The sequence below is a fragment of the Panthera leo genome, chromosome E2 (assembly GCF_018350215.1).
Source record: "Panthera leo isolate Ple1 chromosome E2, P.leo_Ple1_pat1.1, whole genome shotgun sequence".
Classification (NCBI taxonomy): domain Eukaryota; kingdom Metazoa; phylum Chordata; class Mammalia; order Carnivora; family Felidae; genus Panthera; species Panthera leo.
Genome location: NC_056693.1, coordinates 121,486 through 148,910, shown reverse-complemented (window position 1 = coordinate 148,910; position 27,425 = coordinate 121,486). Strand labels below are relative to the sequence as shown.

General features: G+C 51.9%; 1 protein-coding gene across 1 annotated transcript; it reads left to right on the top strand.

Annotated features, from left to right (window-relative positions):
* The first annotated feature begins 1,923 nt into the window (after window positions 1-1,923).
* LOC122208784 (zinc finger protein 27-like) lies at window positions 1,924-26,096 on the top strand. The gene is made up of 10 exons (XM_042920222.1): window positions 1,924-1,997; window positions 3,324-3,704; window positions 3,781-3,982; window positions 4,296-4,390; window positions 5,976-6,060; window positions 6,287-7,035; window positions 19,803-19,892; window positions 21,387-21,516; window positions 21,845-21,961; window positions 22,369-26,096. Exons 1-10 carry the CDS (start codon window positions 1,959-1,961, stop codon window positions 23,805-23,807), a joined length of 3,327 nt encoding a protein of 1,108 aa, XP_042776156.1. The 5' UTR covers window positions 1,924-1,958; the 3' UTR covers window positions 23,808-26,096.
* The last annotated feature ends 1,329 nt before the right edge of the window (window positions 26,097-27,425 follow it).

The following is a 27,425-nucleotide window of genomic DNA, read 5'->3' as shown; positions in this document are numbered from 1 at the left end:
TGCAATGCAGACAATCCCCACTCTGATAGCTCTTCTCAGGAACCCATGGTATTCAGGAGCAAGGGCATCTGTCAAACATCTAGTGGGTACTCAGCAAGTCATATCCAACCTTTTCTGCATCTTGGACTGAAGCTCCTGGAGTTCTGACCCCTTGAGCTGGGCCTGATGCCCTATCCCATTTCCTCACCAGTCTCCTCCCCACTTAACCATTCTTTTCACCTGTGCGTTTGGCCCCTGCTATCCCTCACTTCCTCCACCGTCCTCAAATCCACCCCTCCTAGTACTGAGGTCTGGTCAGTGCCCTCCACCCAGGTCCTTTAGGAGCAGCAACCATGATTACCTGCTTTCCCCCTTGTCTTGGCCTTTACATTTATCTCCCCCAAACATCTGTGGTCATGTTGGACCTTGGCCTGTCAGGCTAATCCTTCTGCTCTTTATCCCGAACAGACTGAGTGTAAAAGTGTCCTTGAGCTCTCTGGGTCAAGATGATGAATTGAACACATACATTTCACTTGGTTCAGAAACCCACTGAAGGTACAGAGATGAGAGTGTTTAAAAACATAAACCCACAAGTATAAGGATGGTGGAAGAGGTCAACAGCAATGGCATTCTGAAACTAGAAGTGGATGTGGGATCTATCTCTGATTTAGAGAAAGCTAAATACTGATTTGGTACTGGGGGAAATGGACAGAGGTCCCCTAAGGCCTATACTGCAGAACTCCAGAAGGCTTGAAAACCAGCAGCCCCCTGGGAGAGGAGTCCTAAAACAGGACTAGAAAGAGAGCTACTGAAGCTGTTAGAACACCAGTTCTTCCCCGTAGAGTGGTTGGTGGAAGAGTCGTTTCTGGGGAATCCACACAGAGAAACGATCTAAGTCCCCACAAAACAGCCCAGTCTGATAACATTACTTAGAAGAGTTGACAAGTCCCAGCCATGCACATGGTCAGAGCTTCCAATTGGTGTGTAAGACCAATGCTGTTTATTGAGTGCTTGTAGCCAGGGATTACTAGGTATCACAAGAAATCAAAACACGCATATGCAAATTAGGATTGAATAAGTCACTGTTCAACTACTTGATTCCTGGAGGCAAAATACCCCTTTCCACAGTGATTTTAACAAACTAACTTTGTCTACTGAGATTTAAATTTTTTTTCAACGTTTTTTATTTATTTTTGGGACAGAGAGAGACAGAGCATGAACGGGGGAGGGGCAGAGAGAGAGGGAGACACAGAATCGGAAACAGGCTCCAGGCTCCAAGCCATCAGCCCAGAGCCTGACGCGGGGCTCGAACTCACGGACCGCGAGATCGTGACCTGGCTGAAGTCGGACGCTCAACCGACTGCGCCATCCAGGCGCCCCTGTCTACTGAGATTTAAACTAAAGAGCACTCTTACTAGCTTTGGTACCCAAAGTAAAAAGTTAGCGTCCCATAACTGGATGGAAACCATCCCTCACTTTGCAGTACTGGCATCTGAAGACACGTCTGAGACTCTGAGGGTATATAAATCATGGGACAGCTTCTTGATGTGTAAATGAGTGTTCCCTGTTCCTTGTTCCCGCATGTCCCCAGCAGAGGTCGAATGGAGGACCCCATCAGGGGACTCACTGGAGTCATGCTCGAGAGGTGGCAGAGGTCGACAGATCAGGCTGTCTTAATGGGTCGGAGTCGGCTTCCTTCAGGGACCGCCGGGAGGCGAGTCTCTGCCAAACCATACTACCCAGGCCATCACTTCCGGCCTCCCAGGAGGACAGGGTGACGCTCTGGCCGTTGCCTTGGAAACGGATGGTGGCGGGCTGGTGTCCTCTAGCGGTTACCAAGAGGATTGCTCCGCGACAAGAACGAAGCCACAAGAGGGGGCTGGGGAGGGGCGGAGGTGGGGGTGCTAGCTCTGAATGGCCATAAGGTCACGCTCCTCCCCCCACCTCACTTGCCAATAGGAGCCGGGTCCGCTGTGCACATGCGCAGGATCCTAACGTACCCTCCATCACGGCTGTTGGTGAGTCTAGGGCTCGGATGCAAAGGAAGAGTGGTAGCTAGTGACGGGAGGGAGCCCCCAAACACTGCGATTCTTCAGATTCCTCTAAGAGGAACAGCTCTCAGTTCTGAGAGGCCTTTGGAAATGAGCATTCTCTGGCGGGGGCCGCGCCCGTCCTTGCTTGCTGGGTCTCACGGGAAACGTAGTCCGAAGGCGGGGGGGTGGGGGGGGTGGGGTGGGGTGGGGGGGCAGTACTTGCCGAGCAGGCATGTGATTGGCCAGGGCGGAGTCGCCATGGCAACGCGCGGCGGGGCGGGAGTGGCGGGGGCTCTTACCGGAAGTGGCCTCCCGGCCAGGACACAACGGCTGAGGTGAGCGCGGGCCTGGCCGGATTGGGCGCGGCTTTTTCCAACCCCTGGGGACCCGGCCGCTAGATGCTGTCTGCACTCCAGAGTGCCCGCCTACCTCCCGACCTGCCCGTCGCGCCCCACCTCCGAGCCTAGGCCTAGGCCTTTCCGCCCACAACAGGTTCCCCGTCCTTGGGCAGAACGTCTTCTCTCCTATCCTTTTTGGAAGATAGATTCCGGGGGGTCAGGCCTTGGTGTAGCTGGTCTGACAGGCCGCCCAGGTGGGCGTGTTTCATTTAGAACCTCTTGAGGGCCGGGACACGGTGTCCGCTCACGACTCCACGCAACTGCAACTCGTGGTTTTGTTTTGTTTTGCTTTTCACGTGCTTAGTGCAGGCGGCGTGAGTCATTCACATTTCTCTGTGGTTAGCGAGCACGGTGTCTCAGAGTCCACCCCCCGCCTAGATCCATGGCGCAGACGTGCCTCAAGGTGCCCACTTAAGTCAACATGTCCTGATGTCCTGGAGATCGTGGGGACATACATTCCACCATAACCTAGCATGGCTCTTCCCACCTTCATTTCTCCTGCTCACCAGGGGTTAAGGCCCTACCAGGACCCTCCCTGGCTGCTTGTCCCTTGGCCTCCTGCCTGACTGACCACTCCCCTTCCTCCTGTGCTGGTCACTTTCCCTGGCTCCTGAGTCAGACCCTGGAAGCCCGTGATGATGATTCATTTATCTACCTCTTAACCATCATCTCCTGCAGTTTCCTGGAAATGCCATTGGACAACTTGCCTCCAAGCATTCATCCACAAGGCTTTCTTCTGCATTCAGTTCCTTTCAGCAGCCAGCTCCCGTGACCCTTCCCTCCATGAAGTTTTCCTAGCCTCATGCTTCCCTGTGGCAAGAGTCCTCTCTGAACCAGCCCCCTGGGCTGGGCCTGTCTGCCTTACCCTAGCCATGGCCTCTTGGCCCCCACCCTGACCCCTCCTTTCCTGCAGGTCTCTTTTGTTGGCTACAAGAAGACACCCAGTACAACAATGCCATCCCCACTGGGCCCCCCACGCCTGCCCTCTGTGGACCCTGTGGCCACTCTGGAGGAGCCCGAGGCAGCACGCCTGCGTTTCCGGGGATTCTGCTACCAGGAGGTGGCAGGTCCCCGTGAGGCCCTGGCGCGGCTGCGAGAACTGTGCCGCCAGTGGCTGCGGCCGGAGGCATGCTCCAAGGAGCAGATGCTGGAGCTGCTGGTGCTGGAGCAGTTCCTGGGCACGCTGCCCCCTGAGATCCAGGCCTGGGTGCGGGGCCAGCGGCCAGGCAGCCCTGAGGAGGCTGTAGCCCTGGTCGAGGGCCTACAGCATAACCCTGGGCAGCTGCTGGGCTGGGTGAGTGTGGCCAGCATTGACTTCTCGGAGGGACAGAGCAAGACTAGAGCCTCTGTGACTTGCCTCTCCCCCTCAGATCACAGCCCATGTCCTGAAGCAAGTGGTGCTCCCAGCGGCACAGAAGATAGAGGAGTCCTTGGGGAGACCCCAGCCTTCAGGGACAGTGGAACTTCTCAGGGCAACCTCTGGGGAGGAGCCACAGGACACCCAGATGGAGGGGTCTCCCCAGCTCAGCTGCAGTGTGAAGGAGGAGCCTGATGCTGATGAGCAGGAGATGGGTGAGAGTGGGAGCCACATTAGGTCCAGGGGATTCCTGGACGATATGTGGACATCGCTAGCTAGGGTAGGGGATTCTAGGAGGGGTTGTGCTGGGGCTGGGGGTTTCCTAGGGGGAATGTGAATGTCCTCGATGGGACTCAGGAGGGACTGCAGACTTCAGAGATGGGTCCCCAGGAGGCAGGAGGAAAGGACTGGCTGGCACTGACACACAGAGTAGCCTCCTGCCTGCTGGCAGAGGAAGGCCAAAGCTGCAGCACCAACACCAGCTCACCTGCCCTGGCCCGCCTGATCCTCGCCTGCCTCATTTCCTAGCACCTTCCAGCCCCCCACATCCATCCCAGTCCCGCGAGGGGTACCCAGGACACCGGGAACCAGCCGCCACCTCCTTCCACCCACCCAGGATTCAGGTGAGCAGCCCCAGGTGGGAGGTACAGGCCCCCAGTGGGAGGAGCATGTCCTTGGTGGACACTCTATTCTGTCAGTTTTTCAGGCTTCTTGGCCAGCAGCTTTTGTGCTCTTTGCTGCCCAGAAGTGGAGTTGCTGTCAGGGTCCCTCCTGTGGGTCCTGGGAGACAGGGACAGGCTGGTGGTCTCTGAAATTGGAAAGGATTTGAACCTCGGGCCATGGAATCTGGTTTAGAGTGACTGAAATTCGTAGGGGTTGGCTTCCTCACTTACAGGGAAATGGTGATTTTGACGTTTCCAGCAGTCTTAAGCTGGCCCCTGGAGATTTGAACCCTCATATGCAGGTGGTGAGGGGTCAAGATGACGAACCCTGGCAGGAAAGCCTGAGCTTCACACAGCAGTCTGGCCTCCCCTGCACACCTGAGATCAGAATGGAGATACCTAGGAAATAACCTGCAGCCACCTCTTTCCTGGGGCTTTTCTAAAAGGCCAAGCAGCCCTGGGCTGTGGCCAGCTGGGCACAGAAACTCCACTGAGGCCCCTGCTACCTGGAATGCTTGGTTCCTGAGTGTGGACAGCAGGGGTCCTGTCCTCTCCTAGCAACTTTGCTCCTAAGCCATTCCATTGGGGACTGTCCCCAAGGGAAGAGCTAGTTGAGATGTGATTCAAGGCTAAAAAGTCCCTCCAGGCCCTCCACAGCCTGATGGTACAGTGGGAAACAATTGGGTGGGAAGGCCACTCCCTCCAAAGCCTCTTGACTTCCGGTAGCATTCCAGCAGTGGCTGCCACCTTCTGTCCCTGGAGCTGCAGTGGCTTGTCTGTCAGGCTTGTTTCCCACCCCAGCAAAGCCCCAGATGATGGGATTTGGGGAGGCAAGGAGAGCAGACCTGGGAACAGAGAGTGCATCACCTGGTAAAGCCCACAAGGGTCCAGCTTCAACTACCAGAGTTCACCCTCTGGCAACAGGCAGGAGCCAGCCCACCACCTGTCCCACATACGTCATCTGAGCCTGAGATGCTTGGCTGCACCTCCTAATGTGAGTCCTCCTGCCCTCGACCTCTCCACAGCCAGGTCGACACATCTAGGAATGCTGACAGCCCTCAGCAGCTCCCCCAGGGAGGATCTCTGTTACTTTTGTAACCAGAGGCTTGGTGAGAGGTGGCTGGGTCCTCTTGGGTCCCCAGGCCTTTTGGTCTCAGTGCATCACACACTGTTCAAGGCAAGAGGGTGAGGCCAGCCACATCCGTCCCCACCTAGGCTTCCCCCAAAACCCATCCGGGGGTCCTCAGCTTCAAGGTGTCTGACTAGAATATGGCGTGGGGCTTCTGAGGGGGACAAGTGCTAGCAGCATCCCCACCCCACCCCCCAGTGAGCTGAAGGACAACTCCTCTCTGCCTTATTTCCCAACCTTCATACACCTTTCTCAGCTTCTTCCTTAAGAAGCAAAAGAGCCTTAGGTAACCTGGCCGCTTCCCCAGGTAACTAGTAAGGTTATGGCCAGGGAACATGGGTAGGGTAGGGCACTGCAGAGCAGGGAAGAGGATGGGGGGTGGACAGGCACCAAGGGTGATGGGCTGCATCCTGGCAGGAGGAGTGGGGGCTACTGGACCGGTCACAGAAGGAACTGTACTGGGACGCGATGCTGGAGAAGTATGGCACGGTGGTCTCCCTGGGTGAGGACCAGCCACAGCCCCTCCTTTGGTGCCTGTGTACCACCTTGGCTATAGGGCTCCCTGCCCGACCCTTTCCTGTGCACGCTTCCCAGCTTTTACTCATGTTTGCCCTCCTTACCTAGGGGCACCCTGTCATTTGCCAGGATCCCCACCCCTGCCCCTAATGTATGAGAACCCCTCACCGGCCCCCATGCCAGGACTGCTACCTGACTGTCCCTCACCCCAGCAGGGTTACCGGCCCCCTTGCCAGAGGCACGGGTTGAGTCGGAGCCAGGGGTACTGCGCTCGGGGACAGAGGGTCAAAGAAGCCTCCACCCGGGTGAGTGCTTCTCCATGCAATCTGAACCGCCTGTTGCCTGGTGGAGTGGGAGCTTGTCTGCCCCCACACACCTGGTGGGAGGGGATGGGAATGTCAAGGACGCTGGGCTACCTGGGACTGCCAACTCTCCTTCCCCAGGAGATGAGAGTGAGAGTCACTGTGAGGGTCCACCCCGCTGCCCAGAGGCCCAGCCACCCCAGGGCCCCAGGCCTGTCACCTGGGAGGGCCCATCTGGGGCCTCCGTCTCCACCAGGGCTACACCGGGAGCAGGGCTGGAGGCCGGTGCCCCGCGGAGGAAGCCTTACACCTGTGAGCTGTGCGGCCGAGGCTTTGATTGGAAATCGGTGTTTGTCATCCACCACCGGACGCATGCGGATGGGCAGGCCACGCGGGCCCCGGTGCTGGCTGTTGGGGGTGCTCAGAAGCTGCCACCAGGTTCCCGGGAGCCGGGCACACCACGCCACCTTCGGCGTGCACTCCCAGGCCCCCGGAGCTATGGGTGTGAGGAATGTGGGCGCAGCTTCAGCTGGAAGTCTCAATTGGTCATCCACCGCAAGAGCCACGCAGGCCAGCGGCGCCACTTCTGTGGCGACTGTGGCCGCAGCTTCGACTGGAAGTCCCAGCTGGTCATCCACAGGAAGAGCCACCGGCCGGAGGCCCCATGAGTGGCTCCAGAAGGCAGCCTCGTCTTGGGAGCCTTGCAGCCTCCAGATCCTGGACACAGTTCCTGGCAATCTGGTTCCAGCCTTCCTCGGGCTGCTTGGTCTCTGTGTGAGACATGTGGAGGCAACAGAGGACATTGGTGAATCAGAGTTCCCAGGAGAGTCCCCTGACCCCAGTTCAGTCTCCCCAAAACAGCCACCTGGGTGTAAGTGAAAGAAGCCACTGCTCCCTCAATAGCCTAGCGAGGCCTGGGCTGCAATAAACTGCCTAAGCTGAGTGACTTCCAAGCTCCGAGGTGCCCAGCTGTGACCTGATGCAGATGGACAGGTTAAGGACTCTCCTTACCCCTGGGACCTTGTTGGCCCCAGGTGGCTGCTCAAAAACTGCCCTTTCTACCCCTTCTGAAGCTGCTGGGCCTGATGTCTTGGCGTAGACGGTCCAGAAAGCTCAGGAAAGCATGCCTTGCTTTGTTTGCAGACAGATGGAAAACTCATGGCCCTCTACATTTTAGATTTGTAACAAATTGCATTTTTATAATGGGAAGTTTCTACATAAGAATCCTGATCTCTGCTTTCTTGCTGGCCATAATATCAGCAATGGCACTTCTCCTGCCTGGCAGCTGGAGCCACAGAGCAGGCCGTACCCACCAGAAGGGCCAGCAGTCCTGGTGTCCTGCCCCACCTTGTTCCTGAGCCACCCACATCACTCCCTGGCCTCCTTGTCCTTGTCCTTTGAGCCCTTGAGTCCCAGGTTGAGTGGACACTAAGGGGACCTCCTTTGCAAGTATGGATGGACAAGGAGGGTGGTCTCTGAGAAAAGGGTCCACAGATGTCCCATAGGCCATGTGATTTAAAAGTAGTTGGTGTTCACTTAGAAAAATTTGAAATCTAAAAGAGGGCAAAGATTATGAAAATGACCCCTCATTCCACTGTCCGATAGCAGTGCTTATTCCAGGTGTTTGCAGGAGTGTTTTTGTTAGTGTTTATTTATACTGAGAGAGAGCAAGTGAGCGGGGGAGGAGCAGAGAGAGGGAGAGAGCAGATCCCAAGCAGGCTCTGCACTGTCCACACAGAGCCTGATTTGGGGCTCGAACTCAGGAACTGTGAAATCATGACCTGAGCCAAAATCAAGAGTCTGATGCTCAAGTGACTGAGTCACCTGGGCACTCCAAGGGTGTTTGATAAAGCTTCTTGTGGAGATACTGTGTATGTCATGCTTTTCTCACTCCCTCATTTCCCTGTTATTAAAAACATGTTTTTTAATGCGTGGGTGAAAATTCCCCGTCTGTCCAGCACTATCATTTCTACCAAGCCCAGATATTTCATTTTCTGCCTCATGGTGTCCAATATTGTGATGCACACTCCTGAGCATACTCTTTGGATGCAACTCTGGTTATTTTCTTTTGTTTGTTTGTTTGTTGTTGTTGTTTTCTCTTTGTTTTGTTTTTGTTTTTGTTTTTAAGTATGCCCAATGTGGAGCTTGAACTAATGACCCTGAGATTAAGAGTTATGCAGTCTAGCAACTGAGACAGCCAGGCGCCCCAATTCTGGTTATTTCCTTAGAGTAAATCTCTCAAAGTGGGATTGTTGAGTTTTAGGAAACATGGGATTTTTGTTTCATTTTGTTTTTCCCTTGAAACAACACTGGATTCCTTGCCCCAATTCCAAGTCCTCTCCTCCCCCCACAACACCAAGAAGTTCTCCAACAAAAAATATTTTTTAACTCAAAATCAATAAGAAAATGACTAAAAACCTATTATAAATGTGGATAAAAGCTGTGAATCAGTAATTCACATCAGAAAAAAACTTGATTGGACCAACAAACCAGAAAAGACATACATGCTCAGAAGTAATCAGAGAAATACCAGTGCTGAGAAGGCAGGGCCTGGCCTGCTGTGTTTACATAACCTGCTCCTGGCATTATGCTTGGTATTCTGGTATTCGTAGCATGGCCAATGTGAATAATTAAGATACAAATCTTAAATAATATGATGGGTTTCTCAGTCTTCAAAATAGCAAATAAGAACCCTGACAATAACAAATATTGGTGAGGAAGCTCAGAACTGGAACCTGTAAATATGATGAGCTATCACTCTTGTCATTGGGTTAAGTTGACCTTAAAATATGGAAATGATCCCAGTAGGTGTGGCCTAATCACATGAACCCTTTTAAAGCATGGAGTTTTCTCTGGCTGGTGGCAGAAAAGAGAGTCCAAAAGAGTTGAAGCATGAGAAGAATTTGATATGCATTGCTGGCTTTGAAGATAGGGGAACAACATTGTGGCCTCTAGAAGGTAAGAACAACCCCTGGCTAAACAGCCAGCAAAGAAACAGAGACCTCAGTCCTACAACCATAAGGAACTGCAGTCTGCCAACAGCCTGAATGAGTTTGGAAGCACATAATTCCCAGGTCCTCCAGATAAAAGCCTAGCCCAGGCAACATCTTGATTTCAGCTTTGTGATACTCTGAGCAGAGAACCCAGCCACTATCTCCCAGACTTCTGACTTATAGAACTGTGAGCTAATGAATGGATGTTGTTTTAAGCCACCAAGTTTGTGGCAATTTGTTAAACAGCATAGAAAACTAATACAATAATGTATCATTAATGGGTTTAGTACTGTTCATAGCCAAAGGTAGAAAACGGGCCTGTATCCAGTGATGAATGGAGTGTGGAGTGAAATGGTGATAGTGTTTTTCAATAAAATTTTTAAGAATAAGAAATGAAGCACGTAATGATTTTGGAAAACTTTGGCAGTATCTACTACAACTAAATACATGTGTACTCTGACTCAGCAATTCCACTCCTGGGTATGCACCCAACAGAAATGAATGCTTATGAGCACCAAAACACGTGTACAAAAACATTTAGAGGAACTATATATAAAAGTAAAAGATCAGAAAACAGCCCCAAGCCCACTGCAGTTATCAATTTATTGCCTCTCAGCTCCATGTTCTTACCTGCTCTGCAGTAGTGGGCTGGACCCTGTAGGCATTTCTCCTTTGCAGAAAGCACATTGTTAAGCTTTGTCAGCAGAAGGCACTGGAGGAGAACCACAAGAGTGTCTGTTTCTCTTCCTGCAACTGCACAACAGCCGTGGTACATGTGGAAGACTGCCCAAAGTAGGCATTCTTTGGGCAAGCTCCAAGCCTTGTCCTGACCTAGTAACCACCTCACCACGGCCCTCCTGATGTGGATACCATGCACCCCAAGGTGCCCTGCTAGCAGGACATTCCCAATGCCTCTCCCAACAGATAACATCATGCTGTAGGCCTCATAGCTGTAGTGGCATCTTAATTCCCTCTGCATGCCTGCCTGTAGCCTTGGCCTACCGCCACACCAAGGTGGTGATTCCTGCTTGGCTTGGGCAACCCAGAGAATTTCTCTGCCACCCAGTGCGCTCCAAACACACCTCTCCCAACAAAGTCTGAACCCCAACCCCCAACCTTGAGGACAGAGCTCCCACCTTGAAAGTTTATTCTTACCTTTGGCACTCTCTCTCTCTCTCAACCCTAGAATTTTTAGAGTTATCCCTGTTAGAGTTAATAACTTTTTTTAAGTTTACTGATTTATTTTGGTGGGGAAAGGGGCAGAGAGAGAGGGAGAGAGAATCCCAAGTAGGCTCTGCGTTGCCAGCGCATAGCCCAACACGGGGCTTGAACCCACAAAGGAGGAGATCATGACCTGAGCCGAGATCAAGAGTCAGATGCTTAACTGACTGAGCCACCCGGATGCCCCTAATTATTTATTTTGGTGGGGAAAGGGGCAGAGAGAGAGGGAGAGAGAATCCCAAGTAGGCTCTGCGTTGCCAGCGCATAGCCCAACACGGGGCTTGAACCCACAAAGGAGGAGATCATGACCTGAGCCGAGATCAAGAGTCAGATGCTTAACTGACTGAGCCACCCGGATGTCCCTAATTAATAACTTTTTATATCAAATTTACCCTGTTCAAATTACCATTTGAAAATTTCTTCTGCCTCCTGAATGGACACTCACTGATATACCCACCAATAGCAGTGTGGATAACTACACTGGATATCCATGCAGTGAAATACTATGCAGACAGCAATGACCAAAAACAAGTGATTGCTACATGCAACACTGTTGAATCTCATGCATGAATGGAAGGGAGGGACAGAGCTTGGCCTCACCCAGCAGTGCAGAGTTCTAAAGCCTCTCCAGCTTCACCTCCCAGTACAGGGTCCTCTGTGCAACCCCCTGGCCCCCCCACTCCTTGGTGAAGGCCATGACCATGTCCTCAAAAGTCACAGGTCCCTGGGACTGGGACACATCTGTCCAGCCAGACCTAGGCCATCTCCTCTCCATCCTTGCTTTGAGCAGATTCAGGGGAGGGGGCAGAACAGGCAGGATTCCATAGTGCCCAGAGATGAGAGGGACCCCGGCCCAAACCGAGAGGCACTGGAAGAGTGGACACACATTCCCAGGGAACTCCATCCCACCCACAAGACTGCTCTTCATCCCTTGCACCTTTGGTCTATCCCTGCCTTGGGGACATGCTCTTCCTTCCCCTCCACTTTTGCCAGCCCTTATACCACAGTCACATTATGTTCAGCTCCTGATTCCCCAGGCCAACTGCCCCTCCAGTCCCACCCAGAAGTCCCTAGACAGCCTAGACTTTATTGGCTCAATGCTACCTACCCCTCCAGCCACTTCCTATCTCAGTGGTAACTCTATCCCTCTAGTTGCTCAGAGCTGAAACAAAGGGGGCCCCCATAATCTTCATCTGGGGTCCACGATCTGATCACCCTTCACTCTCCCACTGCTGCCATCCTTGTTTCCCATATCATGGCACTAGTGCCTTAACTGAATTGGCTTCTCTCTCACCACATCCTCTCCTCCATGTTCTTTTTGCCCCACAACAGCTAAAGGGGTCCTGCTAAAGCTTTAGTCAGTACTCCAGATATATACAACAAGGAATTGAAAATAGGTACTCAAAACGAGTACATGTACAAGATTATTCATACTTGGGGCACCTGGGTGGCTTAGTCGGTTGAGCCCCACATTGGGCTCTGTACTGGGCATGGAGTCTGTTTAAGATTCTCTCTCTCCCTCTGCCCCAACTCTCTGTTCACATTCACTCTTTCTCTCAAAAAATAAAGGTAAAAAAATTTAAATGTATTAAAAGAATGTTCATCCAAAACAAAACAAAACAAAACAAAAAAAAGTTCATACTCAAAATAGCCAAAGGTGGAAACAACCCAAATGTCCATCAACAGAGAAATGGATGAATAAATTGTGGGATAAACATATAGTGGAATAGCGAATAGCATTCAGCAAAAACAAGGAATGAAGGACTGACAGATGTTACACCAGGGCAGATGGCACTCCAGTACTATCTACATGCTAGGCCTGCTCTGAGCACTATACTCAACACCCCTCCACCCTTCCCTATACCAGAAGCACAACTATCCCCTTGACACAGCCCAAGAAAGGTCAGGTCTCCTGTGTGAGGGCAGTGGGCTAGGTACACACTATGCCCTATACCAGTGGACCCATCCCCTTCTCCTTGGAGCATCAGCTTTGTTTGTGACATACTTTTCTTTCAAAAGATCCATACATTAATTATAAAGCAAACTTCACATCATACAATAAACAAATAAACACTCTTCCAGTCACTTTAAAATAGAGAACTTCTAAATTAACAGATGTTCATCCACATAATCCTGTTTTACCACCTAAACCACACCTGGGAAGTCTCACCCACCCGTGCCCATCACCAACTCCAACGCCCCTCAAGTAAGCACCATCTTTTGGAGAATCAAAGGCTTTTCTGGGGTCTGCACAGGCCACAGTCTCTTCCCACACTGGCAGATGCCTATGGGTGGACCCGTCTCCTAATGAGCCATGGGTACTCAACGAGGCAGTTCACTTTTACAGGAGACTTGTGTTTTCCCATGGTCTCAGAAATACTAAGGGTATCTGAACAAGTGTCTGCCCACGAGTATGTGCTCCACCCACTTCCCATTCTGTGAAGGCCCCACCCATCCTGTCCTGACTCTGCAATGGGCTGTCTGGACCATGTCTGCCTTTCCTACTCCCCAGCACTAAACACACCCTGGAGACCTCGTCTCCTACCACATCTGCTGTCCCTTCAGATCTGGCCTCTCAAGCCATGAATAGTCCCCCCATTCTTCCCCAAAGATCCCCCCACCCTATACCCTTCCCAGAATGTTCTGCCTAGCCTACCCTTCCCAGAAGTCCCACCCACCTCACCATTCCCAGAAGAACTTCCCACCCTACCTTTTCCAAAGGTTTTCCCCTGCACCACACCATTCTCAGAAGTTTCTCCCTGTGGGCCTCCTGTCACCCAACCTCTCACAGCAGAGACCTGGCCACAACTCCAATCCATGTGGCTCTGCCTGGCCTTCCTTGGATGGGTGGCATGTCAGGAAACACAGGAGACCCAAACTCAGTGAGGTCTCACTCCAGGGCAGCCGGCAACCATGTCCACATCTCCTCAGAAACCCTTCCCCAGGGACAAGCAGTCTAGAGAAAAGAGCCAAAGAAGAAGGAGGGAGACAAACATGAGATGCCTCTAGTTATCAATATTGTTTGTCACCACGGCTCATTTACTGAGAGAGAAAATCTCATCTTGAATCATTAAACCTGAAAGCACAGGCCCAAAGAGGGAAGGGGGTGGAAGTGGAGCCCAAAGAGGGAAGGAGGTGGAGTGAATAGTAAGGGAAAGATGGGACAAGAAGACCCTGTGGACTTGGTAGTCTTTAAGAAACTTCACCACCTAAGTCATCACTATAGCCTCTGACTGTATTTGGAAAGCTCACATGCTTATGTGCCAGGCATGATTTATTCCCTAGGCCAGGATCTGTTGTTCCTGAGATTCATGGCCCAACTACAAGGGCGTCTACCACCCAGACAGGGATCCCTGCCACAGCAGCCACCCTATAAGAACAGAACAAAAGCATGGTGCCTCTACTACCTTTCACTTAAGCAGCGGGGTTTTTGTTGGGGGATGGAAGGAAGAAGTGGGGAAGAGTTCTGACACATGACCAGTGCTACTCTAGTCTGAATGTTTGTGTCTCCACCAAATTCATATTGAAGGCTAATCCCCAATGTGTTGGTATTTGGTGATGGGCCTTTGGGAGGTGATTAGGTTATGAGGGCAGAGCTCCCATGAGTGAAATTGTGCTCTCATAAAAGAGACCCGAGAAAGTTCCTTTTCCTCTTGTGCCAGTGGAAAGATGGCCCTCTGTGAGCCAGGAAGCAGGCTCTCACCAGACAATGAATATGATAGTGCCTTGATCTTGGACCTTGCAGCCTCAAGAACTGTTAGAAATAAATTTCTGTTGTTTATAAGCCATTGAGTTGGTGGCATTCTGTTACACCAGCCCAAACAGACTAAGAAAACTACCTAAGCATATTTTGAAATAAAAGTAAGGATGGGGCGCCTGGGTGTCTCAGTTGGTTATGAGTCCAACTCTGATTTTGGTTCAGGTCATGATCTCATGGTTCATGAGACTGAACCCTAATCAGGCTCCTCCCTCTGAGCACGGAGCCTGCTTGGGATTCTTTCCACCCTCTCTCTCTGCCCCTCCCCGCTCACTCTCTCTGTCTTTCTCAAAATAAAAAAAATAAACTTTAAAAAAAGGTAAGGAGAGGAGCACCTGGGTGGCTCATTCTGTTGAGCATCCTACTCTTGTTTTCAGCTTGGGTCATAATCCCATGGCTCATGTGATCGAGCCCCACATCGGCTCCGTGTTGACAGTGTGGAGCGTGCTGGGGATTCTCTCTCTGCCACTCCCTCGCTCAGGCCCTCTCTCTCTCTGTCTCTCTCTCTCTCAAAATAAATAAATAAATTTTAATTAGAAAAACTTTAGGGGTGCCTGGGTGGCTCAGTTGGTTAACCCACTCTGGGTTTCAGCTCAGGTCATGATCTCACAGTTCATAGGATCGAACCCCGCATCAAGCTCTGTGGTGGCAGGACAGACCCTGCTTGGGATTCTCTGTCTCCCTCTCTCTCTCTGCCCCTCCCCCACTCACACTTTTTATTGCTCTCCAAATAAATAAATAAACTTTAAACAATTTAAAAAATATTTTTTTAAGTAAGGAGAAAATTCCTTATCAGATGTTAAAACTTATTACTAAGCCATGCTAATTAGAGTGGTGTGGAACAAAAAAACCCAGAAACATCAATTGAATAAAGTAAGAATAAAATATGTGTGATTAGGGTGGGGGAGAAAAAAATATGTGTATGATCTGGGCACCTGGCTAGTACAGTCAGTGGAGCTAGCAACTCTTGATCTCGGGGTCTTGAGTTTGAGTCCCACATTGGGTGCAGAGTTTACTTTAAAAAACAAAAGAAAAAGAAAAAAAAATGTGTGTGATCTATCAAATAAATATTAATTCATTGTGTTTCTAGTCTGGGGCGGGAATAAGAAAAGTAGATAATTATGTTTTAAACCTTGCAAATATAATAGCAAAAAGAGTGAATGCCCCAAGCTGTCTGGGCTTTGGGGAGCAGGGATTTGTATAAGGTGCTGATGAATCTGTAAGTCTGCACATCCATAGTGAGATCATGACCTGAGCCAAAATTAACAGTCAGACACTTACCGGGCTGAGACACCCAGGTGGCCCATACATATTCTATTATACATATCCTATTACTTAGACACTTTGGTTCAATTGTGTCTATGTGTGCTGTCTTGATGGGGGCAAGTTACCTGATTAGGGCTTGTTGTGTCTTTTTATACACTGGACACTCCAGATTGTCTTCCCACTCTCCTTTTCTCTCCTGATTCCAGCCCCATGCTGTGCCCACCTTCTGAGGCTCATATCTCACCCTTTCCCCTCACTCCCTGATCTCTTTATCTCAGGTCTTCCAACACCAGTCTCCCCTTAGTGTGTCCTGACTTGGTCAAGCATCTTTGAAATGTCTTATTAACATGCTATTGGATGACAGCCATTTGTGCATTCCAAGGGGTTAGGGTCCAGGTATAACTAGCACAAAGACCTACCACCCAGCATGGTGCTCCCCTGTGACCAGAGGCTAAGGCTGTACCAAATACCCCAAACATATAAGTGAGCAAGAGAATTACCATATCACTTTGTAGTCACACCTGTTGAGGGGCCCCAAGTCTGGGCTGTCCAGGCCTGCAGTGAACCTAATTCCTGGCCACTTGACAGTGACCCCATGGACTCTATACTGGGTATGTCCAATATGCACTCAGTGAACTGGCATTTCCTGTTTTTAAGTTGTTAGCATGAAGCAGAGGAAGAGGAGGTGTCATCTGAACAGAGAGATAACCCTTGTTATACTTCCATACACTACAGGAATAAAGACTGGAGCCATTTCCATTTGGGGAAAGACAGTGCTCCCATTCCAGGTCCCACTAGCCTTCTCTCACCTAAGTGAGAGAGGTCATAGTCAACAGGGGCCAGGGCTACAAGGAAATACATTGAGAAATGCCAGGGAAGGCAGTTGGGGTCAAGAAAAAGAAGAAAGAAAGGAAGAAAAGAAAGAAAGAAAGAAAGAAAAGAAAGAGAAGAAAGAAAGAAAAGAAGAAAGAAAGAAGGGAAGAAAACTATAGGAGTGGAGATATACTCCTGAGGCGCAGTCCCACTAAAGACCGAGTATTCATTGGAAGATTTAGTATGCTCCTCTCCCCTGTCACCCATACACCACATCAGTGGAGTTCCAGTGTAACAACAGTGCACTATAACTAAAACAGATGCAAGACACAGACTCTCTCCAAAGAAGAATACTGACCAGAGCACAAAGTCTAGAGAAGAGACAACAACTAGGGCACTAGAGGAATTTGAAGGCTCCAGCATCCCCTGCTAAAGCAAACATTAAACACAGCCCTCCTCCTATCCATATTACCATAAATCCTCATACAAACCTCCTGTCGCCTTAGTTCCTCTTAACAAACATGTGTCTGGTGTTCAACAACAAATGACAAGGCATGTCAAAAGGCAAGAAAAAAGGCAGCCTGAAGACACACAAAGCAGTCATCAGAATGACACTCAGATATGAACAGATGTTGGAATTATCAGACGGGCGTAAAATAGCAATGATTAAGATGTTAAGGGCTCTAGATGAAAAAATTGACAAAATACAGGAATAGATGGATAATGTGAGCAAAGAGATGGAAACTCTTAAGAAAAGATCAAAAGTTAGGGCTAGAAATAAAAAACACTGTAATAGAAACAAAGAGTGCCTTCAATGAGCTCATCAATAGGCTCAACCCAGCCAAGGAAAGAATCAGTGCTCTACACAATTCAGCCCAATGCGAGTGTTTACTACTATCTGTTTTGCTTTTACTGATATGGGAACAGGAGCTCACAGATGTCCAACCAAGTGGTTAGGGTCCAAGCACCTGCCACAGACAACACCCCCCATAACCCCCCATCTCCCGTGCCATCTTGTTCAGGGTAGAATGGGAGCCAGGTATATGTATTGGAGCTATTTTGTGTACAGAGGAAGATTTGTTGCTGCTATTCATTTCCAATTCATTAAATTATGAATTTATCGAACAATGAGCATTTCTCTCAATATTAGGCATCAAGATCCCTGTAGTCTAACTAATTCCACATTATAGGGATGATTTTATATTATTTTATTTTATCTTTTCAAGATTTTATTTGTCAGTAACCTCTACACCCAACATGGGGCTCAAATTCACAACCCTGAGATCCAAAGTTGCAAGCTCTAGTGACTGAGTCGGCCAGGTGCCCCCATACGGATACTTTTTAAATAAGAAATTAAATGTCTCCAAACATTCAAAGAGTGCTTGAAATGTTAATGCCTCTAAGCTTTGGATAAAGTCACGAATTTAATACTTACATTTTCTTAAATTCTTTCAAAGTGAGCAACATTTACACACAAATATTCCAAAATTGTTGTGGTCTCTTGCATTGTGATTATCTGGAGAGCACATTTCTTTATCTCATGTGAATTTACATCAATTCTCACCTAAATACTTAGACACAAGTGTGAAATGAAAGCACATAAACAGGTTTTGGTGGTTAAGAATCTGCCTTTGGTTTAGCTGCACCTTTACATCAGCTGCTGCCTTTCTATTCATGGGAGTAATCAGATATGAACTGTGTGACCTCACTTGTAGTATAATGTGACTCATTAATATTGCTAGATGTGTCCTATTTAAATCTCTATGACCGTGCTCTCTTGCATTACAACGATTTACAAATAGTGTTAATTCTAAGGACAGTTGTTGCTGACATAGATGCATATATATAAGGACGGAGGAAGGGAGGAAGGAAGGCGGCAAGAATGAACGAACTCTACAGATTAATTCCGTATTTCCTTATAACAGCTCTACGATGGGTAACGTCATTGTACCATTTATGTACGAAGATGAAGGACCCTGACAACAAAACCTAAAACAAACCCTCACACTAGAGCAACAAAGAGGAAAGCTCTCGTTCTCCAGCAGTCGTGGGCGTGTACTGAGACTGCCCTTCCTTTTGTTTTCACGTGTGGCAGAAACTCAGGTTGGTCCCCAGGAGACAGGACCAAGGAATCAATATCCTGATGTGCCAGCCACACCTAGACGACCCAAAGACAGGCAAGTCTGGGAAAGTACATTTTGCGCGGTCCAGTTTAGCAAGGAAAACAGATGGTTTAGCAAAGTGTCAGAAAACAATTCAGACTCCAGAAAAATTTAGCCTAGGGGCTTGCAAACCTGATGTTAACCCCTTTACAAAACACGGAGAGGTCAATCCAGGGCACAGGCCTCCAGAGGTAGAGCCAGGCTCTGTGCCAAAGCACCGTCCCTCCTAACTCGCCCCTCTCATCAGGCTATGTCCTTTTATTTATTTGTTTGTTTATTTATTCATTAAAGATTTTTTTTTTTTTACTGTTTATTTATTTTTGAGAGAGAGGGAGAGAACTAGCAGGGGAGGGCAGAGAAAGAGGGAGATTCAGAATCTGAAGCCGACTCCAGGGTCTGAGCTGTCAGCAAGGAACTCACAAACCCCGGTATCATGACTTGAGCCTAAGTCGGCTGCTCAACCAACTGAGCCACCCAGGGGCCCCTATCAGGCTTTGTCTTTTTTTTTTTTTTTTTTTTTCCCTTCACGCTTTGTCTTTAAAGCCCGGTGCCGGGGTCGCCTCCTGGGACCTCAGCAATTTCCGCTTCTGCGCGTCCCGCGTTAAGTCTAGTCCGCCGCGTGGGCGAGTGTCTAGAGCCCAGGACCCCGAGTGAAGGACGCCGAGCCGGGCGATCTCACACCTCACTCCCTGGGATCCACGGAAGTTGGGGAGCGCCTGCGGGACTCCATTTCCCAGCGCGCCGCGCGGGGATGCCTAGACGTTGCCGCAGATATCAAGCAGGGCTCCGCCCACGCGGGACGGGAACTGCGCTTCCCAGAAGCCGCCGCGCGTGCGTCCGCAGCGTGCACTGGGCCTATGAGGACTTTCGGGGGCTGGACTTCCGGCGTCCCGGACTGTCACTTTGCTACCGGGCGTTGGGCCACACCGGTATTGGTGAACTGGAGCGCCGCGAGCCTCCAGGCCGGTTTCTTAGAAGGTTTGGAGACCCGAGGCGAGGGCTGGGAGGAAGACTCGAGCGGTGGACCGTCTCGCGCACGCCCTGATTGCGGGCGACGGTCGCGCCCCGAGCCTAGGCTTCTCCGTGAGGAGCCTGGGCCGCTCCGCGGGGCTGTGGGGCGGCGCCCCGAGTCACGTGCTGTCCGACCCCGGGGCGGCGGGGGAGGCGGCGCCCTGAGCGACCCTGCCTTAGACGGCCCGGGAGGCTGAGACCAGGAGCCGGCGAGTCCGTGTTGTCCGTCTCTTTCTGCGAGTCCCCAAGTACAGGTTCTGATGGCGACCGCGGCGCTGACACACCGGGCCCAGGTGAGTAGAGGAAGCGTAAGGCTCCCATCCGCCCGGATCCCTCCTCGAAGGACCCGATTCTCGACGCAGGGAGAGACTTTACCTGCACGTTTTGTCTCCCCTCTCGGTTCGTCCTAGGCCCCGGCGTTCAGGCCAGTGGAGCGTGCACGTGTGAGATCCCCACTTCTGGCAGCCAAGGGAGTGAGGTGTAGAAGGAAGTTCCAAGCAGAGGGTCCCGCACGTGCAAAGGCTGGGAGGGGAGACTGAGCCTAGGTGCTTCCGGAGCTGAGCTTCCTGACGTGAGCACGGGAGAGAAATGGCAGGCTTGAGTTGCATCGGGGGCCATGGGATGATTCTAACAGAGCCTGGATATGCTTTAAGTTAGAGATTTTAAAGTAACCCACCGTTTGCTTGGCGGAGAAATGACGCAGAGGGGGTGGCTGTGTGCAGGGAGCAGGCAGCACGACAGTCCAGGTGGACAAAGACGGCACCCGCTGCACACGGGGCCAGTGGAGATGGGAAAGTGGCTGGATTCTGGAACGATCTGATGTCTCAGGTGCGGCGTGTGAGCGAGTGCCCCGAGTGGAGCACAGTCCCAAGTGTTTAAGCCTGAGCACCCAGAAGAATGGAGTTGCTGTAGACAGAAACAGGAATTTGAAGGCAAAACAGGTTTCAGAGTAAAATCAGGGAGTCTGTGATGTCCCAGAGTGGAGGTATCATGTGGACCTGGAATTGTAGGTGTCCAAGGACAGAGTCCTGGTATTCGGAACCAAGGCGGGGCCTGGGAATCAGACTTAGGAGGAGGGAATATCGTAGATTCAGCCAGGGATGGGTAGTGCTCCAGGGAGATGCAAAGAGGCTGGTGGCCCCTGGGGCTCCCAGGGGAGGTCTGGCAAGTGGCTGAAGGGAGGGTTTTGGCCAAGGAAATGGGGGGCGAGGAGCACATGGCTATAGAGGGAGAGGGGAACTGGCTTCCTGTGTGGCGACCAGACTCTTGGGGCCAGTCCTATAGTGACTGGAGGGGATTAGCCGGTCCTTCAGGCTGAAGGAGCAGCCTTGGAATGTCAGGCAGGTTCAGCAGAGGCGGGCATCCTTACGGGGATGGGCATGTCTTGTGGGTCCACAGCTAGGACTTGTACAATTGCTAATTACAAGAACAGGTAAGGGCGTGGCACGTCTGGAGAGGGTCAACTTGTGCAAAGACTGGAGCACGAGTAGACACCTGGGCCTGCCTTTGGAGTAGCAGCCATCTGAAGGCCATAGGCTTGCTCTGGCTGCCTTGTATAGAGTGGCTAGTAGGGAGTCTGAGAAGACCTGTATGCCCTAGACAGGTAGGGTGGAGGGGAGGGGAGGGAAGTTTCATCTGCAGAGTTGCAGAGCCCTGGGGTGGGGCAGGGGGGGAAGGTGAGCATCTGAGGGACACTAGTTGGGGTAGCCATTGGGACAGGGAGGCGGGTCCTGGGTCCCACAGCCAGAGCTTAGATTGTGTCTACCTTCCCCTGCCCACTCTTGTAGGGCCTGATGGCCTTTGAGGATGTGGCCGTGTACTTCTCCCAGGAGGAGTGGGAGCTCCTGGACGCAGCCCACGTGATGTTAGAGAACTGCCACGTGATGTTAGAGAACTTCGCGCTTGTGTCCTCGCTGGGTAAGGCCCTGGGTTTTCCGTGGGAAGCTCAGTCGTTGCCAGCACTAACCCCTTCTCTCCTGTTGGCCTGTGAGCAGCCTCACACCAATTGGCTGAGTGTCCCTGTGCCACTGTGGCGCCTGTGTCTAGGCTCGGCCCCTTTCATCTGGTGCCGCCAACACGGTTCTCCTCACGGGGACCGTTGAACTTTTCCTGTGAGTCCTGCCCTGCAGTGAGGCATCAGATGACACCATCTATGTCCCACAAAGCCCCTCACTCCTGCCATGTCTTGGGCAGTAGGTTGTCCTGAGCTGGGCCTGGCCCCTCACTTGCTTGTGTTTTCTCACAGGACTCTCTGCCTCACGACCCCGGGTGGTCCTGCAGCTGGAGCGTGGCGAGGAGCCCTGGGTTCTCAGCGGGACAGTTGTGACACCAGCCAGGAATGCTCAGAGAAAGCCCAGCCCTGGTGAGTGGGGGCTCAGAGGGTGTGAGCTTGGGGCTAACCAATGGCCAGGCTTCTGTCCCCCGTTTCCCTGCTTTCCTGGACACTTTCATCTCCTGCTTCCGGCCTGACTCCCTCCTGTTTTCCTACCATCAGCCTCTCCTGGCGGCTCTGGCCTTGGCTTGCCATTCAAGGGGTAGCTCCCAGGGTACCCCTTTCCAGGCACTGGGGCACAGCCTCTATCTACCAGGTCTCTCCTGCTCCTGCCCTCATAGAGTTCACCATGCTAGGGAAGAGGCTTGGGGAAATAGGGTTTGTGAGTAAAGCCTATAGGATTTGGTAGCCTCCAGCAAAGGCCTGCCCACTAGGCCCGTCCTGATCACCCCCTCTTGGCCAGGATGACCCAGGATATACCATTTCTATGCCTTCAGGTCCCTGTCATCTGGCATATGACAAGGTTGTTCCTGAAGCAGCTTTGCCAGTGACCTTCCAGAATGGCACCCTTCCAGCACCTACCTTCACAGGCACCTGCGAACGTGGGAAAAGCTCAGTGGGTTGGCAGGGCACCTCCCTCTCTCAGGAGAAAAAGTCCACAGGCGTGTCGGTAATCTATTGGGAAAGGCTCCTGCTGGGTCCTGGCAGCGGGGAAGCCAATGTCAGTCTGCGGTTAACCTCTCCACTGAGGACTCCTGAGGATAGCCCGCCTAGGGAGAAAGCCCTCATGAACCGCCCCATGCCAGACAAGCAGCCGAGGCCATGTGGGGCCCAGAAGCCATTTGGGCAGGATGGCCCTGGAAGAGGCTGCCCCAAAATTCCAGAATTTGAGACTGGTCTCACCTCTGGGGAAAGAGAAAAGGGTGGAACTAGCCTCAAGCCTCATGGACTCCCTGCTAGCCAAGAGCCCCCTACCTGGGATCAGCTGGGCAAGGCCCTCCACACAGGCCCCAGCTTCCTCTCCGGGGAGAAGCCCTTCGAATGCAGAGCGTGCACCAAAGTGTTTCTGAAGAGCTCTGACCTGCTCAAGCACCTGCGCACCCACACTGGAGAGCGGCCATACGAATGCTCTCAGTGTGGCAAGGCCTTCAGCCAGACATCACACCTGACGCAGCACCAGCGCATCCACAGCGGTGAGACACCCTACGCGTGTCCGGCCTGTGGCAAGGCCTTCAGGCATAGCTCCTCGCTGGTGCGGCACCAGCGCATACACACCGCTGAGAAGTCCTTCCGCTGCAGCGAGTGCGGCAAGGCCTTCAGCCACGGCTCCAACCTCAGCCAGCACCGCAAGATCCACGCAGGCGGGCGGCCCTACGCATGTGCTCAGTGTGGCCGCCGTTTCTGCCGCAACTCGCACCTGATCCAGCACAAGCGCACGCACACGGGTGAGAAGCCTTACACCTGTGCCCTTTGTGGTGCCGCCTTCAGCCAGGGTTCCTCCCTCTTCAAGCACCAGCGCGTGCACACGGGTGAGAAGCCCTTCGCCTGCACACAGTGTGGCCGCGCCTTCAGCCACAGCTCTAACCTCACGCAGCACCAGCTGCTGCACACTGGGGAGCGGCCCTTCCGCTGCGGGGACTGTGGCAAGGCTTTCGCCAAGGGCGCAGTGTTGCTCAGCCACCGACGCATCCACACGGGTGAGAAGCCCTTTGTGTGCGCACACTGTGGCCGTGCCTTCCGCGAGCGCCCGGCCCTCTTCCACCACCAGAGGATCCACACGGGAGAGAAGCCCGTGCGGCGACCTCGGCGTGGGGCAGGCCTGTGCCCCCAGGCCAGGCCTTCTTCAGGGGCACCATCAGAGGGCACGCTGGGCAGAGTAGCTGGGCCCACTCCCACCTCAGGCCCACCGGCAGTTTCGAACCCTGCTGACGCCTGAGCTCACGGCTCTAGTCTCTCCCAGGCTGTGGGAAAATGCCCTTGTTCCCTGCACATTCTGGAGAAGCCCTGTGCGTGCCCTGTGGTGCCGTCTGCACATGGTGACGATATTTGCCATTTCAGCACCAGCTCACTGCAACTCTAAGAGATCTGACTACAGAAGGATCAGGGGGATGGACGTGGAGGCTGGGACTTTGGTGGGCAGAGACTGGGCAGTCAGAGTGCCGCTTCATGCCTGTTATGACCGTGAGCACTCAGGTGAGGAGGGGAATGCTGGAATGTTGGGGAGGCAGTCCTAGAAATTTCTGACGCCCGCGCACATACTGGCCAACAGGCTGACCCTCAGGATATTCTCTCAAGACCTCAGTTCATCAGAGGCTTCTGGGAGCAGGCCCAGTGGATAGTAAGTCAGGTTGGGGTCTGGTGTTGGCCTTGGGCTCTGAGCCTCGGTTTCCACCTCTGGGGAAAAGAAAGGAAGAGAGAGGGAGAGAGATTCAGGCTACAGAGGGTATTTGCAGCACCTTGACAAGCAGGATCTCGATAAGGGCCAACATGTGCCAACTGCCAGCCCTGTGAGATGGCTACTATGGCTGGTATCCCCACTTCTCAGTTGAGGAAACTGAGGCAGAGAGTGGGAGTGTGCCGCTGCACAGAGCAGAGCCCAGGACTTAAATCCAGGTCACGGGCCCAGCTCATCTCTCTGCCCCCACGCTCTGGCACTCGTGCTCTAGTCTGCCAGTGTGAAGGCTGGGCGATGCCAGGCCTGGCTTCCTGCACATGGCAGTCCCACAGGACGTGGAGGAAGTAGAGGCGGAGGTCCCTGGGGTGGGAGGAGGGAGACAAACATCAGTGTGTTCCTTCAGGTTTCACCCGAGCCTCAGCCCTGGCCATGCCCTGTTGTTACCAAAGTCACCGTTACAGGGGTGTTTATATCCCCACTGCCCTGGTGAGAGGTGACCACGATAACAGGTTGGAGGAGACCAGATGGGACTACTTGTTTCTGCAGGGTCAGTGGGCAAGTGCCCACCTGTGCTCTTCCCTCAGTTGGAAAGAGGATTTGCTGTTACCTAAGGCCATGTGTGTGTGATGCCCTCCCATCATGGGACACCTCCACGTGGCTGGGACACGTGGTGGACTGGGGCCCAGGTTTCTCCCTGTGGCCCTCAGCAGAGCAGGCCCTGTCTTGACCTCAGGCCTCACCCCTAGGGATGTTAGTGGTCTCTTTTCTTGGGAACAAAAAAGAAAAGACCAAAAATTATAAGTTGGAGTGGATGTACATTGTGTAAATCCCTGCACAGCACTGTGGAAATCCACAACCTCAGTCTCTCCTCCCAGCCTCTAGTCATGGTTCAGAAGGGTTTAACAATAACATCTTTTTTTTTTTTTTTTTTTTTTAAGTTTATTTATTTAGGTGATCTCTACACCCAACATGGGGCTTTAAGTCACCACCCCAAGATCACGAGCCAGTCAGGTGCACCTAACAACACAATTTAAGAATGATCATCACAGAACTTTGAAGCTTTGGCTTCAATTCATGTCCTTTTGAGAGTCCAAAGGGTAGAGATGAAGTTTGTCTATTTTCCAGTGAGATGCTAGGACGTATCTTCTTGGCAACCCGAGGTGTCGGGGGTAGTGGGGGAGTGTTCTAGGAGACTTGGGCAAGGTGGACATTGTGAGGCTGCCGCAAGTCTCAGCTCTGCCAGGAGAGGAGTCTGTGGATCCAGGCTTGGGAATCTGAGGCAAGGTGGTTCTGTAGTCCCATCACCTGCGAGGTTTGGCAGCCATCTGCCACACAGAGTGAGCACAGACACGACATTTCCCTCACTCCTCACCTGCCAACAGTTTCAGACCCATCTTCTGCTTCTGGAGCGTCACAAGTCCTACAAGGAGGGGAGATAGGGTGGCAGGGAGAGCTGTCTTGCAGCATCTGGCTCTCCGAGATCCTTGGAGTGCAAGTCCACTGAAGTGAGCCTCCTGGTACCCTGTAGGCTTCTGAGGAACTGCCCACCTCTGCTGTACTCATCCTCTCTTCTCTAGTGCACACTCTGGTCTTATCCCCTCCACACCTTCCCCCAGATTCACCACTACGAGGGAGCCTTGATTAGGTCACAGACTCAGTCTGCACAGCTGTGAAATGCAGACACAGCCCCCAATCTAACTGATAGAGAGCTTTCTGGGGAAAGGAGCAAAGGCATGTGTCAGACACCTAGTGGGTATTCAGCAAGTCATATACAATCTTTTCTGCATCTTTTTTTTTAAGATTAAAAAGTTTACTTTTGAGGAGAGGGAGACAGGATTGGAAGCTGGCTCTGTGCTGACAGCAGTGAACCCGATGCAGGGCTTGAAGTCACAAACCATGAGTTCGTGACCTGAGCCGAAGTCAAATGCTCAACCACCTGAGCAATGTAGGTAGCCCCAAGCTTTTCTGCATCTTGAACTGAAGTTCCTGGAGCTGTTTCCAACCTAATCCCTCCTGATCCCTTGAGCTCAGCCTGTTCCCTGCCCATCTCCCCACTAGTCTCCTTCCCACCTGTGTGGTTGGCTCCTGCTATCACTCATTTACTCCACCTTCCTCAAATCCACGCCTCCCAATGCCCATGTCTGGTCAGTGGATCCTATGGAAACAACTATGATCACCTGCCTTCCCCCACGTCTTGGCCCTTACATTGCCCTCTTCCAAACTAATGTGTTCATGTTGGGTCCTATGCTGCCAGGCTGACCCCTCTGCTCTTAACCTAGAGCTGGCTGTGGCTTCCCTGGCTTTCTGGTGCAAGATGGATAAAACCAACACATCTTACTTGGTTCAGAAACCCAATGAATCCACAGGGAGGAGAGTCTTCAGAACATAAACCTACAAATAGGAGGATGGAGTAAGAGGTGTCAGGAAATGGCATTCTGAAGCTAGAATCAGATGGGCATGGGTGAGCTTTCACTGATTTAGTGAAAGCCACATACACAGTTGGCACCGGGGGGAAGTGGAGGGTGGTCCCTTCGGGCTTATGCTGCAGAACTCCAGAGGACTTGAAGACAGCAGCTCAAGCCCTGAGCCCACTTGGACTATATACATCATAGAGTTCTTCATGACCACTAGACTATAACAGCTCCCACAATGACCCAGGTGTCACTTGCAGTATCTGACCTCTCAGGGCCTATGTCATCTCAGTCTTGACACGCACATGTGCCCCAGCCTACAACACCCATAACGGTCAGGTGTGATTCCTGCCATGGAGAGGGCACAGACCACTTCACTGAGGATTAATATGTGCTATTCCTCTTTTCCAGGTCTACAGGTCTTAACATCACTGGGCAGCACCTAAAGCCCCTGACATGGGTGGAATGTACTAACCAGAGGTCCAGTGCCCTCAAATTCCTATCTGCATTTATCCTAATTCCAAAGAAGCCCTTCCAGTTCTTCAGACAGTGAGGACTACACTTCCCCTAGGCTTTGCCACTCATGACAACATCTCTTTCCCTTGGCCTACAGTTCACAGTTCCCATAATGATCAAGTAACATTTAAAGTCCCCAACACAGCATGCACTACTCTTTTCTGAAACTAGCAAAAGCGTGTACCTGCCTACAGTGCCCAGAGGGCTCTTCTGGCCCCTAAGACACTGGATT